We start from the raw sequence: 19,036 nt of genomic DNA, 5'->3' as shown, positions 1-19,036 counted from the left end.
TTTCTGTTTAGAACCAATGTGTTATCTCTTAAGAGTTTCAAGGCCAAGGAAAGATGTTCCATGTGCTCTCTCCAAGTTTTTGAATAAATCAAAATATCATCAAAGAAGACTAAGATGAAATTCCTTAAATGAGGCCGAAAAACATCATTCATCAAATTCTGGAAGGTAGCTGGTGCATTGGTTAATCCAAATGGAAGAACCACCCAATCATAGTGTCCACTATGAGTCCTAAATGCAGTTTTAGGAATGTCAGGCTCCCACATTCAAATTTGATTATAACCACTCCTCAAATCCAACTTAGAAAAATAAGTGGCACCTTCCAACTCATCTATCAAGTCTTCAATCAATGGAATAGGAAATTTATTTTTAATTGTGACTGAATTTAACTTCCTATAGTCAATGCAAAGTCTCCACCCTCCATCCTTCTTCTTGATGAGCACCACTGGTGATGCAAATGCACTCCCACTTTCTCTGATAAATCCTGTTTATAGCAGCTCTTGCACCATTTTTTCAATTTCTGTCTTTTGGACATATGGATATCTGTACGGTTTAGAAGATAAGGGGGTATTGTTTGTCAAATGAATCTGATGATCATATTTCCTCTGAAGAGGCAACTGAGTAGGAATTCTGAACAGATTGTCAAATTGCAATAATATGTTAGTTAAGTCTTGCTGTTGTTGTTCTGCTAGCGTTGTTTCCTGATGTGAAGTCTTTTGTTGGGTCTTGAGAATCGAAATAGATAACAACATAGCTTATGGTAAAATGCAATTCATAGTTGTAGATGCTCCTTGGTGCTGTCGACATTGTTGTTCTCCCACGAGCTTCACTGTTTTCCCAGCATGTTCAAATTCCATAGTAAGAGATTTGTAGTTCCACCTTATTTCTCCAAGTGTTTCAGCCACTGCATTCCAAGAATTACCCCAAAGTGAGATCCAGGTAACACCAAAAAATCCCCCACAAATTCATGGTCTTTAAATTTCCAATTCAATTGCTCACACTTCTTGTCTATAATTACTGGTTTATCACTGGCTACCACCATAGGAAATTCTATGATACACTGAGTTGTTAATCCCAATTTCTACATCAATCTATCACTCACAAAATTGTGTGTACTTCCAGTGTCCATTAAGAATGGTAACTCTGTATTGTTAATAATTCCTTTCAACTGTAAGTTTTGGCCACCAGCTATCCCTTTAAGGGAATTTAGTGAAATTTGAACTACATCAGTGGCTAACAGTTCTTTTCCTAAGGCTATAATGTTCTCATGTTCTTCCTCCTCTTCAAATTCTTCTTACGCCTCACCCTGAGCAACAAATATGGCACTTAATTTCCCTCAAATGACACATTTTTCTCTATGCTTCTTATCCCATAGCTCACAACAAAATCTACAGAAACCTTTTGCTATCCTTGCACTCATTTCTCTTCTGTTGTTTGAAGAAGGTTTTGTTGTAGACATTTCCTTCGTAGATGGATTTGTAGAAGACTGAGCTGATGAACTTTGTGTATTGGTGATTGGTGATGGTCTTGAGTTGACTGTTGTAGAATTCCAGCTTCTGTAATAGCTTCTGGCACCCTCAAATTGCTTCTGCTTTGTACCTGCCAATTTTCTTTCTAATTCTTGTAGAACCTCATCTTGCAATCTAGCTAATTGCATTGCATCTTGTAGAGACCTAGGGTTATGAATAGAGACTGATTTTTCTAATGAAGCATGTAATCCTCCCAAGAAAAAGTTGATAGCCATTTCTTCAGTAACATCTACCCTAGCTAATAATTGATCAAACTTTTCAAAATAATCAAGCAAGGTACCTTCTTGGCGTAGTTTAGATAATTCTGATATGGGATCATCATAATTCCCCATGTCAAATCTTGAAGCCACATCCTGAAGAATCTGCTTCCAAGATTTCATCTTATTGCTGCTATGAGTCATGTAATGCCTTTGCCAAACAAATGCTTTCCCTTCCAATGAAAATAACAAAAGCTTTCCCCGTTGAGCTTGTGGCGTATTCTCCAATTCAAAGAACTGTTCAGCTTTGGCTCTCCATTCGTGATAATTCATGCCATCAAAAGTATGAAACGAAATTTGTGCTCTGTCCAAAATCTTGCAGGAACCTGCCTCGTTGCCCACCTCTTCTTCTTCTTCTTCTTTAGAATTTGATTTAGCACCCAACAACTGAACTTGTTTGAAGAGTTTCTCCATCATGGAATTCATAAAATCCATCGCCAACTAATGGTTTTTTTTTCTGATTCTGCAATGACCACTTGAGTTTCTTGATGAATCTTGTAGTTGTCTCGCTGCGAATTCTCCAGGATCTTTTCCAGACCTTCGATCTGATGCTCCAAATCCTTATTCGTTTTATTGCCTCCCATCGTTCCATGAGTTCTAGTTCTTGTCTTGATCTTGGAATTGTTACTAACTTAGGTAATATAACCTGTTTGCTGCTATGTGATTTCTCAGTTCTTGTCAATGGCAACTACTTGTTTGATGAAATGCCTAGTATAATTGACCTTGCTTAATTTTTTACTCTTCACTATTGTCCCTTGATTTTTGTCAATTACAAACTCTCTCAAAGTTTGGGGTTCAAGGATTTCATGTTTAGTGTGTAGATATTATGTGTATGTTTGAGTTGAAGATGTTTCACTTGTTTAATAAAATGCATACATTGACGATCTTTTTTATTTGTCTTCATAGTTTTATTAATTTGTTTATTTCCGACTCTTAATTAGTGATTTATAGGTCAATGCATACCTTAAACAATGTTTGAATCAGTAGCTTTTGATCTCTTCCGTTGTAGTTTGTATATATATATATATCAAAATAATTCCCTTATATTAAAGATGATTTATGTCTATGTTCATTTTCTTTCTCTTCGTGTACCATAGTTGGTTATTTTTAAGACAAAAGACATTTATGTCTTAAAGATGAATCAAGACTCCTAATTATTTTGATTAGATACAAATAGAAACAAATGATAAAAGTTTTATTTGATATGTGTTTACGCTGGAATGTGGTAAACAACCGCTAGTCTAAGTTAATTGCTTGCGAGATCAACTAGTGAATCTCAGGAGCATGTCATTTGTGTGTTTGTGTTTAAATGTAACGCTTTGAATGCTCATTATTGTAACAAACCTTTATTGGTTCTGAGGCTTGCAGAAAGCAAAGTTATTCGAAAGAAACGAAATGCTGGAAGTAAATCGGCAAGGGAAAAGTAAATTGCAGAATGTAAAGGAGCAGCGAGTTCATTCGATCGAATGAACCATTTAAAAGGCAGGAATTATAAAGTGAAACGTAAATTGCATTGCATTCGAAATGTAAAATTTACAAAAACTTAAAATGGTTCACAATCATACATTTTCCTTGCGTACTCGTTTCTCTCTGCGCTGGGTACTTTGAGTATATAAGGACTTGTAGTAATGATTTGCGACCCGAAATCTGACTAAAAAACTGCTATATATAGACTTTCGAAAATAAACTGCCCTAACGGTCGAACGCTATCCTAATGCCAAGTGTCCTGCTACGTACACCTTGCATGCACACATAACTGCTCCTTAGAACGGTTATCCACATGGCTCGAAATCGAACTGATTTTGTGAAGTTTTGTCAGAAATTGTGCTAAGTTCAGAAATCTTGCTGCCTCGACTTCGACTCAACCATACGCCAGCTCGATCCGCCCAATGATTCGAAGCCCTCTTTCTTGTCCTAGCCTTGTACTTCGTAAATACTTCCTTGAACCTGGGAATCCCTTTCCAAAGACTCTTCTCTCTTTCCGATTCGAACAGGTCCTGACCATACTCTTGCTCTATAATACGCTTCGAAACTCGAGACGACATCTAATGCATACTTAGAGCATATTTTAGCTCATCGAAAATATGGGCTAACAAATTGCCCCCAAAAAATGTCTGCTTCGATTCGAGATCGAAGGAGGATGAGAAGTTGACATTTTTTCTCTTCTCCTTCCAGTTCTCCTGAAACGGCAACACAATGGCACGTTTATTGGTAACCGTCGCCTCGATCTCCCACTACCCATCATTAATTCCACCTTTCTAGGCAGAGTGGGACACGTGTCACGCTGGGGAGTCAAAAGGGAAATCTGATGTGATTGATTTTTGACCCTTGATTCTTATTATATTGTTTTTCCCCTTTTTTTAAAGTGAAACCCCATAAATAGCGCCAAAACTACAGACAAAACCCCTTCAGCTTCTTCCAAAACCTTTCTTCTTCTTTGCTTCCGAAACCTTTTCTTCTTCCTTGCTTCTGAAACCCTTTTCCTTCTAATTCGTGTCCATTATCTCCGGTGAAGCTTCCTTATTTTCAGATACTTGTTATTCCTTTCATCATCAACCTCACCGCATTTCCGAACTTCGCCACTGTTCTTCGTGAACCCAAGATCTCACTCGCTGATTCTATCAGTTACCAAACCCTTCGTAAGAATCATCCTCTCTCAGATTTACAATGTCGCAAGGACAAGCAGTTCCGTTTGCTGGGAAATGGCATCGTTTTACAGTCAGGAACGACGGAGAGAAGGTGGTTCCAGAACCACAAGGTGACGCCGAACACACAGAAACCTGGGAATCGGAGGTGATGATCCCTTTCGCAGTGGAAAGAACAGTTTACGCTTTCGGTGGACCTCTGCCAGACCAAGAGTCACTTTCGAGCTCAATGAACAAGGTATTTCCCTGCTACCCAACTTGCGAACCTAGGATTTTTGATAGTGAGCCTTACAACTTCAATTGTTTAAGCAAACCCCACAAACTCTTTCGATCCGCCCCGTCAATAGCCCATAAGGATTACCTACCTTGGCTTGATCGAGTCGAACAAGCGTATGAGGATTTCTGGAAGACATATGGCATATTTGACTTGATACAATTCTCTCGATTTGGTCCTGAATATCGACCAGAAATGCTAATAGCAGCTATGCACTTTTTCGAGTCTTCTACCAACACCTTTCAATTTAAATGTGGTATGATGACCCCTACTCTCTTAGATGTAGCCGCCCTCACAGGCCTTAGGCCTAGCGGGGAAACTTATGACCCCACTAATTCTAGTGACAACATCAAGCTAGTATATAAGGAGAATACCTTTTCCAAATATATAGCTGAACACAAAGGACCCGTCGAAGAGGAGGTTTCTGATGAAGAGCATGTAGCCTTCTTAACCTTGTGGCTATCCCACTATGTCTTCTGCACGAAATCCTTGCAAGTAGCTAAAAGATTTATTCCAATGGCATTACAAATTCATGAAGGTCAGAATTTTGGATTTGGACGCCTCTTGTTAGCAGTGCTATACGAATCGCTTGGTGAGGCATGCGATGATCTGAAGAAATCGAAGGATGGGTCTTCCTTCTTAGTGTCCGGGCCTATGTGGCTTCTCCAGTTGTGGCTTAATGCCACTTTCGAACAAGAAATGGGATTAATAATCCCACAAGATTATGCTGACGAAGTTGCAAATCGCTCGATCGAAGGTCAGAGAGCACTTCGATTAACACCCAAGACCTTCGATCAAAACCCACAAAAGCTGTTCCTAAAGTACATGAGGATTTTTCTAAGCTTTGACAAGTTTCTTCCCCAACATGCTCCATTCATTAGTCGAGAGGTTGGCCCGGCCTGGTTTACTGACTATTTTCCTGCTGTCGATCCAGACAATGAAGAAGAAGTGAATGAAATATGGTCATTTTACTTGAATCCACAGATCCTGTCCTGTCGTACAGGTGTTCAATCGAACTATTTAGGCCTGGTTGGATACCAGCCTAATTTGGTTTCAAGACAATTTGGCCTCTCACAAATCCGTCCTAAAAGCTTATTCGAAGATCCTCGAGACGTCATAAGAGGGGCCAATCTTTCAGAAAAGACTTTCAAGAAGTTTTTGAAGATTTCACTTGATGAAAACTATGACCTGCATCCTTTTGAGTTCAACCATTCCCATTTCTGCACCATGGGGTTTGTTACCTGGTGGGAGAAATATTATTCGACCCGTTCACTTGGAGATACTACTATCATGATCTCTAGACTTGAGAGTGGTTTTATACAACCAACGGTCGAGAATATCCGCTCAAACCTTCAAGCTCGAGGTATTAAATTACTTTTGACTTTCTAAATTGATATGTATTTTTGCCTTTTCTAATATTCTTACTTTTAGGCAAAACAATCATGACGAAGAAAAGCACTGAAACGTCTCGAGCTGATGTGAGACCCAAGAAACCCACTGGGGTGAAGATCCAAGAATGGAAACAAGAAGAGAAGGTAACTCTTCTGAACTTATCTTTTTCTCTTAACGTCTTTGCCTCATATTTCTTTATTTTTTCAGAGTCAAAAGAAAGATGATAGCACTGAGACTACCACGACCTCAAAACGCTCGAAGCGTGTGGTCATCGAATTAGACGAAGAGAAAGATGCAAGTTTTATTTCTTATGTCAATATTATAACTCTCTTTCAAGTCTATATTCTGACATTTCTTTACCCTCGTAATGCAGGAAGAAGAGGAAAGACCACTCATAAGAAAGAGAAAGTTACCTTCGACTTCGACCAAGTCCGCTGAACAAACAGAGACAGGCAATTCTCAGGCTCAAATGCCTAAGAAGAAAAAGAAAGTGAAGCAGGTCGAGCCTGAACCTTCTGTGGCTGTTGAGGGTGGTGAGCCAATCAAGAAGAAAAAGAAAAAAATCAAGCCCTCAAAAGAACAAGGTGACAATCAGACTGTTGATGTCCAACCACCTTCGACCGATATTGACGGCACTGAAGTAGAGGCTACTCCTTCTGTTGCTGAGATGGACAACCCTGTCGATCAACCGGACTCATCACCAGCACAACCTGCCGTCGAGGTATCATCCTCTTAATGTATTTTAAATCATAGCTTATACGAAACTATTTGTTAACCTTTTTCCATGACAATTCGAATCAGGTACAACAAAATGTTTCTGTAGAAGAAATACCCTCACGCGCTCGAACATCTCCCGCTCCTGAGACGGATGCAGTGCATGTTGAGGAACAGGGTGAAGGTCAAGGTATTGGGTCCATCAGTCCTTATGGATCGAGTCAGAAAAGTTCATCTGAAGAAAACTTTTCCGATGAAGAGGCCATACAAGAGGCTGAAGCTGGAGGTTCGGACATTTACCCGGCGTCTTCAACATCTAAGCTTTCCGCTAGCATAGGGATCGCAGAAGACACATTCATTAAAATGCAAGACGAAGACCCAGCTGCAGCCCTTCGACTCCTGCTGAACACCAGTCAAGCCAACACTTCGAGTGAAAAGATTCCTGGTGCTTCGTCCTCATCTGATGCTGACATCACCTCTTCAGTACGCCAAGATTGCCTGCTTTTGAAGTTATCAATGGAATACGCACGGGCAGACGTACTTAAATCCATTGAAGAGAACCCCTCTGCTGCTTTTGGGCACCTGAACTTTTTGAAGAAATTGCACAACCCTCTTACCTCTGATGAAATTCTAGGCAAAGTCATCCAAATCGAGTCCATTATCGATCAATTTGCAAGTACTGTGCAGAAAAAACGCGAAAATGGCGCCAGACTGGATGCCCAGAAACAGGCACATATCCTTCTGCTCGAAAAAGCCCAAGCTGCTCAACATGAAGTCGAGCGTCTCAACAAAGAGGCGAAAGAAGGATCTTCTGAGATCAAAGCCTGTGATGATAACATCTCCTCCTGGGAGGCCACTATTACGGACTTGCTGTCTCAGGTCGATGATCTAAGGCAAAAAATTGTGACAGAGCAGGCCAAACGCAAGGAACTCCAGGAGAAGGCCGCTAACTCGATTCAGAAACTGATTGCTGAAAAAGGGAGGGAAGGCCTGAAGGCCTTTAGCGCATCTCAGGCTGTAGCAGATGAGGCAAGAGTTATGGAGAGTGCTGACCAGGTCTTAACCAAAGAGATGGCCACCTTGAAGAAGCTATATGAGGACTTGGTCATGCATTAGTAGAACTTATAATTTCTTTTATTTCGAATTCTGTATTTCGATTCTACTTCTGATGTAATATTGACACATGCCCTTTCGTGGCAATTTCTGTTATCGCCATTTTTATGTTTCCATTATTTCTTCCTATTCTATGCTTATTTTAACTTCGAGCAGTGTTGGTTTATATTTTTTCAAATACTTACCATTTATGCTCAAAGTACGTTTCTGAGGGGTTAGCTCCTCTAACTCATAAGCACCATTCGAATAAATCTGAATTATTTTGAACGGTCCTTCCCAATTTGGGGACCATTTGCCCAAGGCTCGATCCTTACTATCCATGGGCAGGATAACCTTCCAAACTAAATCTCCAACATTAAAAGTTTTTGACTTCACTTTCTTATTATAAGCTTTAGCAACTCTTTCTTTTTGTTTAGTCAAAACTTCTAATGCTCTTAATCTCTCTTCATCTAAATCAACTAACTCATCTGACATCATTTTCCAATAATGGTCGATTGGAATGTCCATTTGTTTTTGTACCCTGGCTGACTGCAAATGTATTTCGACCGGAAGTACAGCATCGTGCCCATAAGTCAGTCGAAATGGGGTAGTATTAGTTGATTCCTTAGGAGAATTTCTACATGCCCATAAAACTTGATCTAACGTTTTATTCCAATTTCTTGGCTTTTGGGCAATGTGTTTTTTAATTAAGTTAATTACAATCTTATTGGCTGCTTCGACCTGACCATTTGCTTGCGCGTAATATGGTGTTGAGGTTAATAATCGAAAGCCAATTTTTTGGGCAAATTCTTTCATTTTTCGTCCAGTAAAAACTGAACCTTGATCAGTGGTAATTGTTTCGGGAATACCAAACCTATAAATAATATAATTTTGAATGAAACTAATTACTGCTTCCTGATCAACATTTGGCAAAGGGACTGCTTCGATCCATTTTGTAAAGTAATCGATACCAACTATAATATAACGCTGGTTCTTAGAAGAGGCAGGCTTGATTTCACCAATTAGGTCCAAAGCCCATCCTCTGAAAGGCCAAGGTTTGATTATGGAGTGTAACTCACTAGCAGGTACATGCTGTATCCCTGCATGCTTTTGGCATTCCTGACAGCCTTTAGCAAATTCTATGCAGTCTTTTAACATCGAAGGCCAATACAAACCTTGTCGAAATAAAAGCCATTTCATTTTATGGCCTGCTTGATGTGATCCACAAGCCCCACTGTGAACATGGGAAACTGCTAAGTATGCTTCTGATTCACTTAGACATTTTAACAACACTCCTTCTGCAGTCTTTTTAAACAAATCATTTCCCATAACCACGTAATTTAAAGCCCTATATTTGATCTTTCGAGCCATATTGCCTATTGGATTTTCCAAATATTCAACAATGGACTTTCTCCAATCATTATCTAACATATTGTTAATGGCCAAAATTTGAATTTTTCCCTGGAGATCATCCATGCTTTCATCTTCATTATTTTGTGGTGTACTTGCCCCCACAAGTTTTGGCATTGACAATTTAGTGCTTAATGGCTCTTGTAATACCAGTTTATCTTTTATTTCGATCAACTGAGTTAATTTCTCCTTCGACAATTTGTACCCTAAAGCTATTTAGGCTAAATCATTTGCTTCTTGGTTTTCTTGTCGAGGTATATGCTCAATGTTAATGTAATCGAAATGATTCAGAAGAGAACTTGCCATAATAAAATATTTTGCTAAGTGTTCATTAACACATTTGTATTCTTGTGTTAATTGCTTCAACACTAATTCTGAATCACCCCTTATGTTAACATTTCTTGCCCCCAGGCTAATTAAAATTTCAAGGCCTGTAATTAGAGCCTCATACTCAGCCTCATTATTAGAACAAAGCCCTTTGATTTTATATTTGAATTTAGTTGGAACTTTATTGGGGGATATTATTAAAACTCCAATTCCAGTTCCATGTTTGTGTTTCGAACCATCGAAATACAAAATCCAGGGCTCTGTATCGACATAGTCTTGCGGCATTTCGATCAGTGAGTGATCTACAATAAAATCAGCCACAATTTGACCCTTAACAGATTTCAAAGGCTTGTATGTTAAAGAATATTCTGTTAAGGCTAAAGCCCATTTTCCAATTCTACTGTGTAAAATAGGTTTTGACAACATGTGCTTAATAATATCATAATGAGAATACACATAAACATCAACAGGCTTTATATATTGCTTAAGTTTTGCACAAGAGAAATACAGACAAAGACAAAGTTTTTCTATGGCAGTATATCTAGTTTCTGCATCATTTAGTACACGACTAAGATAATAAATTGCATGTTCTATGCCATCATCATCTTCCTGAGCCAACATGCTACCAATGGTCTTGTCAGACGCAGCAATATACAACTTCATAGTCTTATTTCGACTGGGAGGCATTAACACAGGAGGCTTGATCAGATATTCTTTAATTTCATCGAAAGCCTTTTGATGCTCTTCATTCCATTTGAATGGTTCATCTTTCTTGAGTCGAAGTAATGGCGAAAAAATTTGAGCTTTGCCACTTAGATTTGAAATGAATCGCCTCAAGAAGTTGATTTTTCCTAGCAAAGATTGAAGCTGTTTTTTGGTCGAAGGAGGCTTCGTCTCAAGAATAGCCTTTGTCTTATTTTGATTTATCTCAATGCCTTTTTTATGCACCACAAAACCAAGGAAATCTCCTGCACGCACACAAAAAGCACACTTTAATGGATTCATTTTCAATCCATGTTTCCTCATTCGTTCGAAAGATTGCCTAAGATAATCCAAATGGCTATCTTCTGAGGAGGATTTGATGATTATATCATCAATATAAATTTGCATAAATGTGTCAATAAAATCATGAAACATGGAATTCATGGCCCTTTGATAAGTGGCCCCAGCATTTTTCAACCCAAAGGGCATAACCACCCATTCATAAGTGCCTAAAGCACCAGGGCATCGAAATGCTGTTTTCGACACATCACTTTCAGCAATAAATATTTGGTTATAACCAGAATAACCATCTAACATGCTTAAAAATTCGAAGCCAGCTGCCGAATCTACCAACATTTCCGCTACTGGCATAGCATATTCATCTTTAGGTGTAGCATTATTTAAATCCCTAAAATCTATGCATACTCTAAGAGTTCCATTCTTTTTAATGACAGGGACTATATTTGCTAACCATTCGACATACCTGGCAGATCTGATGAATTTACACCTCAGCAGCCTTTCGATCTCTTCCTTGATTTTGGACATGATTTCTGGTGCGAATCTTCTTGGTAGTTGTTTTACTGGTCTTTTTCCCTCCTTAATTGGTAATTTCATTTCGACCATTTCTCTGCTTAACCCAGGCATTTCGTGGTAATCCCAAGCAAAACAGTCTTTAAATTCCCTAAGAAGAGGCACCAACTTTTCTTTTAGACTTGAGGTGATATTGGCACTGATATATGTTGGCCTTTTCATCGAGCCATCTCCAATGTCGATTTCCTCCAAAGGATCTTGAGCCTGCATCTTTGGCACCTCACTTACGGGATTTTTCTCGAAACCCAGCGGCTCATCGTCATAAATGCAATCCAGTCTTCGATCCTTTGTTTCTTTGTTTTTATGATCTTCGATCTTGGCTTCAACTGCCATATTTTGTTGAGATTCAGCCTCAAAGGCCGTATTTAGTCTATTTTCGGCCATATAAGCCGTAATTCTGGCCAATGCAGTGGCCTCAGTCATATTAATCTTCATACATATTCCACCCAGTTGGTGGAATGACTCCATCTTCAGAGGGAACAGCACCAATTTCCTCCCTCTCCCATATAAACCCATAGGTAGGATGGAGTTTGACAGAGTGGATAACGTTGTCACTTGATTCGACAACAGCCTCCTTGTCACCACAAGGTGCTATGTTAGCCAACTTTTTGTCAAAGGTTTTTGCAGTAACATTATCGACCTCTGACTTATAGAAGCTTTGATCCGCCTCTATATTCTCAACAATCCCATCCTCCCTCCAGATAATGAGTTTCTGGTGAAGGGTAGATGGCACAGCCCCAACTCCATGGATCCATTCCCTTCCTAATAGCAAGTTAAAATTAGCCTTGGACTGGATCACCAGGAATAGAGTTGGTCGAACTATACTGCCTACAGCAACATCTACTTGAATGGCTCCCAAAGAATAGCCAGTTTTACCTTCATAATTCGAAAGCACAATGTTGTGGGCAGATAGATCAGTGTCATGTTTCCCGATCTTGTAGAGCATAGATCGAGGCATTAAGTTGACAGCCGCTCCTCCATCAATGAGCACTTTGTTGATTCCAACATTCTCAACTTTTGCTCTGATGAAAAGAGGTTTGAGATGACTTTTCATCTGAAAATCTGGCTTTTCGAAATAAGCTAATTGCTCTTCCACACAGCCATTATTCATAACATAGTAACATACTGGCTTTGGGTCAGCCATATCAAAATGATCGAACTCGCTTTCGATCTCAGTAACTTCAGACTGGACATCATATTCAGATGGCAAGATAGATACCACACAAATGACATCAAAGTCTGGTTCAGAATCCAGTAGATCCTCATCCTCCATCTTATCTTCATCCACTGGAGGCAGGAGTCTCTCCTTTGCTGGCCTCCTAGATACTTCTTTATACTGGCCCGTTTGCGGATTCTGTTGGGCCAATTTCTTCTGACGCTGGAACCTACGCCATTGGGTCCTCGTCATAGGATTCTTTCCTCTGTAATTGTTCCTATAAGAGTACTTATTAGCCTCTTGTGGGCCAACTTGCTTCGTTCCACTCGAACCACCTACTTCCATGATCCCTTTGTTGAACCTTATGAGTCCCTGGTGCATCCATTTTTCGACCGGAACTGAACCAGGAGGAGCGAAAGTATTCTTTCGACCAGACTTCTGATTAGTATTCGACTGCACCATAACTCTTTTGCCTTTATCGAAACGTTGGTTCTGCTTTGCCCCCTTGTTAACAACTTGATATTTCTTGAGGCCCTCAGTAGCCTCCCTATCACATACTGCACTGCAGCGAGGGCAGAGCATTACAATCTTGTTTTCGAGTTTGCATCTGTTCAAGAAATCAATTAACTCCTTCTCAGCCTGAGGATACACAACCTTCATTTGTTCGTTGTAATCCTCTTCAGATATGTCCTGAACTTGCACATGGGACAACTCCATTGTTTCGACCATCATTATTTCCTGGGGCTCCGCATAGAGAGTTTCAGCAGCTTTGGATGTTTCAGCATTTGCCTGAACAACCTTTGGTTTCTCACCAAATTTGAGCCTCCCTTCGTCGAGAGCCTTTTGAACCAAATCCCTGAAAAGAACACAACGTGAGGTTTTATGGCCAAGGAAATTATGAAATTTACAATAACCCCTTTTCTTCTGTTGTTCGATTGGTGGTACTTTCAAGCCCTTAGGAACAACAATCTGGCCATCTGTGACTAATAAATCAAATATTTCATCACATTTAGTTATGTCAAATGTATAAGTTTTAGACACAAATTTATCATTTTTAGGTTCAACAGGGTTCTTTCCATTGGAAGGTCTAAGGAGTTTACAAACATAAGGAGGTCCAGGTTTTAATTCTGCTAAATCAACCTCATTGTCTTCGATATCTTCATAAATAATATCGAACTCCTGGTCACTGTCATTGGTTTCGACATATGCAACCTTTTCCTTCTTGTGGAATTTAGAATTTCTAGCCTTTTCGGCCTTCAATCGTTCGAGTTGTCGAACTCTATCAGCCAATTGAGCCATATCCCTTAAATACTGGGTATCTAATTTCTTTCTAATCGAATAGTCTAGGCCACCAGCAGCCATTTCGACTAATTCATGTTCAGGGACTTGGGTGAAACATCTTGCCTTTAAGAGTCTGAATCTGTTCAAATAATCATCAATTGATTCAAGTGCCTTGCGTCGAACGCTGGCTAACTCTTTAAGGCTGATCTTAGACTGTCCCATATAAAATTGCTCATGGAAAATCCTTTCCAATTGGTTCCAATTATGTATGGAATGAGGAGGAAGGGTTGTAAACCATGTAAAAGCATTTTTAGTCAAGGAATTAGGGAAAAATTTCATTCTTAAATTTTCATTATTAGCCAAATCCCCTGCCTCGACCAAATATCTAGCAATGTGTTCGACAGTGGACTCATTTGTCTCTCCTGCAAACTTAGTAAACTTAGGGATTTTCACACCCCTTGGTAATTCTGTCTGTAACACATACTCAGATAATGGAGACACAAAATTAGGCCTGTGTAAGCCTAAGTTCAAACCATTTTGCACCAAAATCGTTTCGACCATTTGGGCCAGGTTATTCTGCCTATCGAAACGGTTTTGTTGAATATTCCCTATTACTTCATCAGCATTTTGGTTCCTATTTACCAATACTATACCAGGGTTTGGTTCGACCTGTTGGGCTGGTGGCTCTATGCGTGCCAATGGTTGTGGTGCTTGAGCCATTTGCATCCCTGGATTGTTAGGCATCTGTATCTCTTGGACAGGCGCCTGTATTTGGATCTGTCGAATTGGTGGTTGTTGTATGGGCGGTGCCCCGAAAAAGTCAGCAATTCGACTTATTTGATTTGTTAACATTTGGTAACTGTCATTTGTATTTTGAATTAAGGGGTTAATAACAGTTCCTATTTGTTGTGTTAACATGTTAACCATATCATGGTTACTTTCATCCATTTGTTGTCTAAGTGACAAAACGGATGTATTGGTTAAATGCTGAGGAATTACCCTACCTTGATTGCCCGCTACAGATCCTGATGGAGAGGACATATTAAGATTCTCTATATTTGGTTGAGAGTTTTGCAACCCTGCCATCAAAGATGTAGGCATGCCATATAGAGGGTTTTGAGGCGGTCGAAAGGGACTTCCACTGGGATTCCCTAAACTAGGGTTATTCCACGGGGCAAAAGCAGACGCTGACGTAGTCGAACTTGCCAACGTCATGTTGGTCATGGGAGAAGTTACCCCTGTCTGATTCATAACCGTCGAAGCGGTTGAACTTATCGTGCCAACAGTTTGGTCAGGAATTGCTCCTATGCCGGAATTTATATTGGCATTACTAACAGATGTCTGCGTTGGTTGCCCCTCCATATTTGGAAGGTCATTGTTTCGATTACTTGGGGGTGGTCTAGCCATCCTTGTACGAGTTTTGAATTCTGTTAAGTGTGGAACAGATTTCCCACTTCTTAAATGCATACAAAATCAAAACAATTAAGAATGCAATAAACCAACTACACAAAACAAAACTTTAATAATTTAAAACCAAAACACACAATTGACCGGTCCCACTGGGCGTGCCAATTTGTTTACGCTGGAATGTGGTAAACAACCGCTAGTCTAAGTTAATTGCTTGCGAGATCAACTAGTGAATCTCAGGAGCATGTCATTTGTGTGTTTGTGTTTAAATGTAACGCTTTGAATGCTCATTATTGTAACAAACCTTTATTGGTTCTGAGGCTTGCAGAAAGCAAAGTTATTCGAAAGAAACGAAATGCTGGAAGTAAATCGGCAAGGGAAAAGTAAATTGCAGAATGTAAAGGAGCAGCGAGTTCATTCGATCGAATGAACCATTTAAAAGGCAGGAATTATAAAGTGAAACGTAAATTGCATTGCATTCGAAATGTAAAATTTACAAAAACTTAAAATGGTTCACAATCATACATTTTCCTTGCGTACTCGTTTCTCTCTGCGCTGGGTACTTTGAGTATATAAGGACTTGTAGTAATGATTTGCGACCCGAAATCTGACTAAAAAACTGCTATATATAGACTTTCGAAAATAAACTGCCCTAACGGTCGAACGCTATCCTAATGCCAAGTGTCCTGCTACGTACACCTTGCATGCACACATAACTGCTCCTTAGAACGGTTATCCACATGGCTCGAAATCGAACTGATTTTGTGAAGTTTTGTCAGAAATTGTGCTAAGTTCAGAAATCTTGCTGCCTCGACTTCGACTCAACCATACGCCAGCTCGATCCGCCCAATGATTCGAAGCCCTCTTTCTTGTCCTAGCCTTGTACTTCGTAAATACTTCCTTGAACCTGGGAATCCCTTTCCAAAGACTCTTCTCTCTTTCCGATTTGAACAGGTCCTGACCATACTCTTGCTCTGTAATACGCTTCGAAACTCGAGACGACATCTAATGCATACTTAGAGCATATTTTAGCTCATCGAAAATATGGGCTAACAATATGCTATTAGATCATGATATGTGTCCGTGCGTTAGTATTTTTAGACGATGCATTCATAATACGATCTAATATAGCATTTAAGTAATGCATTTAAAATCTTCATTTAATACTTTGTCTCTAAGCTTCTTTCATGCAAAAAATGTCTCATAGGATCTATCAAAGTCCTATGAAGAATAAATGAAGTCTACAGTTTAGAAGACATTGATCCTCATCAAAAGGCATGGTCTATTGTTGCGGATCTACTATGATGAAAGAAGTGACATCCCTCTTGGAGTACAAGACACACTAACCTATCAACATGAACTTTGCATGAATAAGAGACATGAATTTAATGCTCCAATGGACTCAAGACTTCATATGAAGAACAAAGTGAAGAATCCAACTGTTGTTTGACAACAAATACTTGAAGAAGGTTATATATAGAAGAAGCTTTGAAAAAACAAAACACAAATAATCTACGCGAACATATTCTTTCATTCTTTCTTGTAAAACTTTTTGTAAATCTTTGTATAAATACTAAGTTTTTCAAAACACTTTGTATACCTTGAGAGAAAAGACTAAAAGTGTTGAGTGATATATTTATTTGTAAGATGATTATAAATTTAGTCAATGTGCAAACTTCTAACAAATCTTTTTGATTTGTTTAGATTCAACAATGGTTTGATAGTACAAAGAATCGTAGGTTTAAGTCAAGCTTGGGGTAAAACTTGCATTTGTAAGAGTCAAAAGTGACATGAAAAATATACTTAACTTTGATAAGTTGGTGAAAACTTGATGAGTTGTCAAGAACTAAACGTAGTATCGAATTTGAGACAAATTAATATAATTCTCTTTGTACTTCTCTCTATTGCTTTAATTGACAAAAGGGTTTAAATTTGTTTTTAGATCTTATATCTTATTTTGTTTTACAAAGAAAACTATTTTTCTTATCATCTGATAAAGTCAGAACTCAAATTGTTTTTAGGTTTATCTACATCAAACAATAAATAAGTTTTTAATCTTAAAAAAAGTTTTAAATTTCTTAAAACACAATTCAACCTTCATTCTTGTGTTATATGCTTTTACAATTATTTTGTTTCTAACCCTCATCATTGGTTTGACAACACCTGGTGGAGACTTGTTTTGATCTAACATTACAATAGGATTTGTTTCGATCTATCATTACAGTTGTAGATTAATTTAGTTTCACATTTTCAATTAAAAGAGCTCAGATATTACTTTTTTCTTTGTTTCTAATTGAGATGTTTATACTTGGAATTGCTTACAATGTTTTGTATCTTTATTCCCCTTTTCGGTTATAATTTGATTTGATTTGTTTTAAGGCTTTTTTTTTACAATGTTTTGATTTTGTTTCAATCATTCTTTAATTTTGCTTTAATGGTCATTAAACGTTTTATACCAATCTAGCATCTTTCCTTTTTTTCACTTTCTCTCGATTTTTGCTCACTCTGTTTGCATTTAATATATAGTTTAATTTTATTAATTAACATTGCTTTAATTTAGTTATATGGCATCATGACTTTGGTGGTGCAGAAGGGACATCATTTTTGGGTTTAGGTAGATTTATATTCATTCAAAAGGCATTCAATGCCTTTGGATAGGAATGAAAATTATGACTTAATCATATTAAAAAATAATAGTTGATGATTAAGTATTATAAATTAATTTAACAAAATTACTTTAAAGAATTAACATTGCTATATATCTCTATCAATTTTATATTTTAGGTCGAATGAGTTGTGAGAATTTAGAAATTCTAGAGTTCAATAAATATAAAATATCCAAAAATAAAACATAACTCTATTTTCAAAAATAATAATAAAGTTTGATTTTCATTAAAAACTTTTTTTTCTTTGTCATAGTTAATTTATTTTAGACTGATATAAATATTTTAAAAGTTAAAAATAATTTATTTAATTAATTAGATGTAACCATTTTTATGATAGATGTTGCATCTTCTCTACACATAATAGATTTTCGAATATAAATTTAGTTTCAAAGATATTTTTTTTTCATGAAAGTTTTTCTTCCAATGGTGATCACTCTTTTGTTTTTAAACTTTTCTTTTTTTTGCTGTTCCATGGTGATTCTGAATGCAGCATAGGGTAAGCAGCAGAACCAAGGGTGAACAAATTGGGAAAAGGCAGCAGCAATCACGGAAAGGAAGTAAAAAAGTTGAAGGACGATATAGGTAAGGGAGCTGAAGGAAATAGTCTCATAGTCGGGGTTGGGCAATCGAAACAAAAGGCCCAAAGTGAAGTTAGATGGTCTACTAATCATTAATAATTAACCATTAATATTGATTGATAAAAAAATAAAATAAGAACAAAATTATAAATGAAAATTAAAACACAAGAGTTTTATGTCAATTTCTTGCATCGCTCCACTTGTTACACACTAGTAGGAGTGGAAATGAACCAAGTCAAACCAAGCTTGACTAGGCTTGAACTCGACTTGAGTTGAATACGTAAGGCTTGAGTTTGATTCATTACCTGTCATAGGCTTTTTTTTAAGGCTCAGCTCGCCTTACATAAAAGCCTGGCTTGACCCACGAGCCTATTTAAAAGCTTGCTTAAAGACGTCTTTGATTAATTAATTATTTTAAAACCTAGTGAAATATTAACTAAAAAAAGAAACTTATAAAATTTTGTATAAGTAATGTACAAATCCAAAAATAATTGATAAACAAAATTATATTGAATTCAAGTCGTTAAATCACAAAGTATATCAAAAGAAAATAAAAAGAGCATAATATTAAAAAATGTATGGATTAGAGATGGTTTACACTAATATAGGCAATCAAAAATTATTATTAGTTAAATTAATAATTTTTAATCCAATTTTTGAATATATAATTATATTAAATATTTTTTTAAAAAAATATATCTACAATAATTTCATCTTAGTCTAATCAAGCCATATCTTA

At 37.7% G+C, this 19,036-nt stretch overlaps 1 protein-coding gene across 1 annotated transcript; it reads right to left on the bottom strand.

The window, feature by feature from the left end:
* Window positions 1–11,633: 11,633 nt before the first annotated feature.
* Window positions 11,634–14,808, bottom strand: LOC100787965 (uncharacterized). Its single transcript, XM_026128772.2, has 2 exons — window positions 13,763–14,808; window positions 11,634–13,684 (listed from the first exon to the last, which is right to left on the bottom strand). Exons 1-2 carry the CDS (start codon window positions 14,745–14,747, stop codon window positions 11,634–11,636), a joined length of 3,036 nt encoding a protein of 1,011 aa, XP_025984557.2. The 5' UTR covers window positions 14,748–14,808.
* Between the last annotated feature and the right edge of the window lie 4,228 nt (window positions 14,809–19,036).

This window comes from Glycine max, chromosome 6 (genome assembly GCF_000004515.6).
Source record: "Glycine max cultivar Williams 82 chromosome 6, Glycine_max_v4.0, whole genome shotgun sequence".
NCBI lineage: Eukaryota > Viridiplantae > Streptophyta > Magnoliopsida > Fabales > Fabaceae > Glycine > Glycine max.
This window is presented reverse-complemented; position numbering and strand designations above follow the sequence as displayed.

Excerpts from the sequence above, each read along its gene's own strand:
- LOC100787965 (XM_026128772.2), bottom strand. The coding sequence starts at position 14,747 with ATGCCTACATCTTTGATGGCAGGGTTGCAAAACTCTCAACCAAATATA. Across the intron at positions 13,685-13,762 it reads CAGACTCTTAAAGGCAAGAT|ATACCCAGTATTTAAGGGAT; the intron begins GTTTCACCCAAG and ends GAAAGAAATTAG.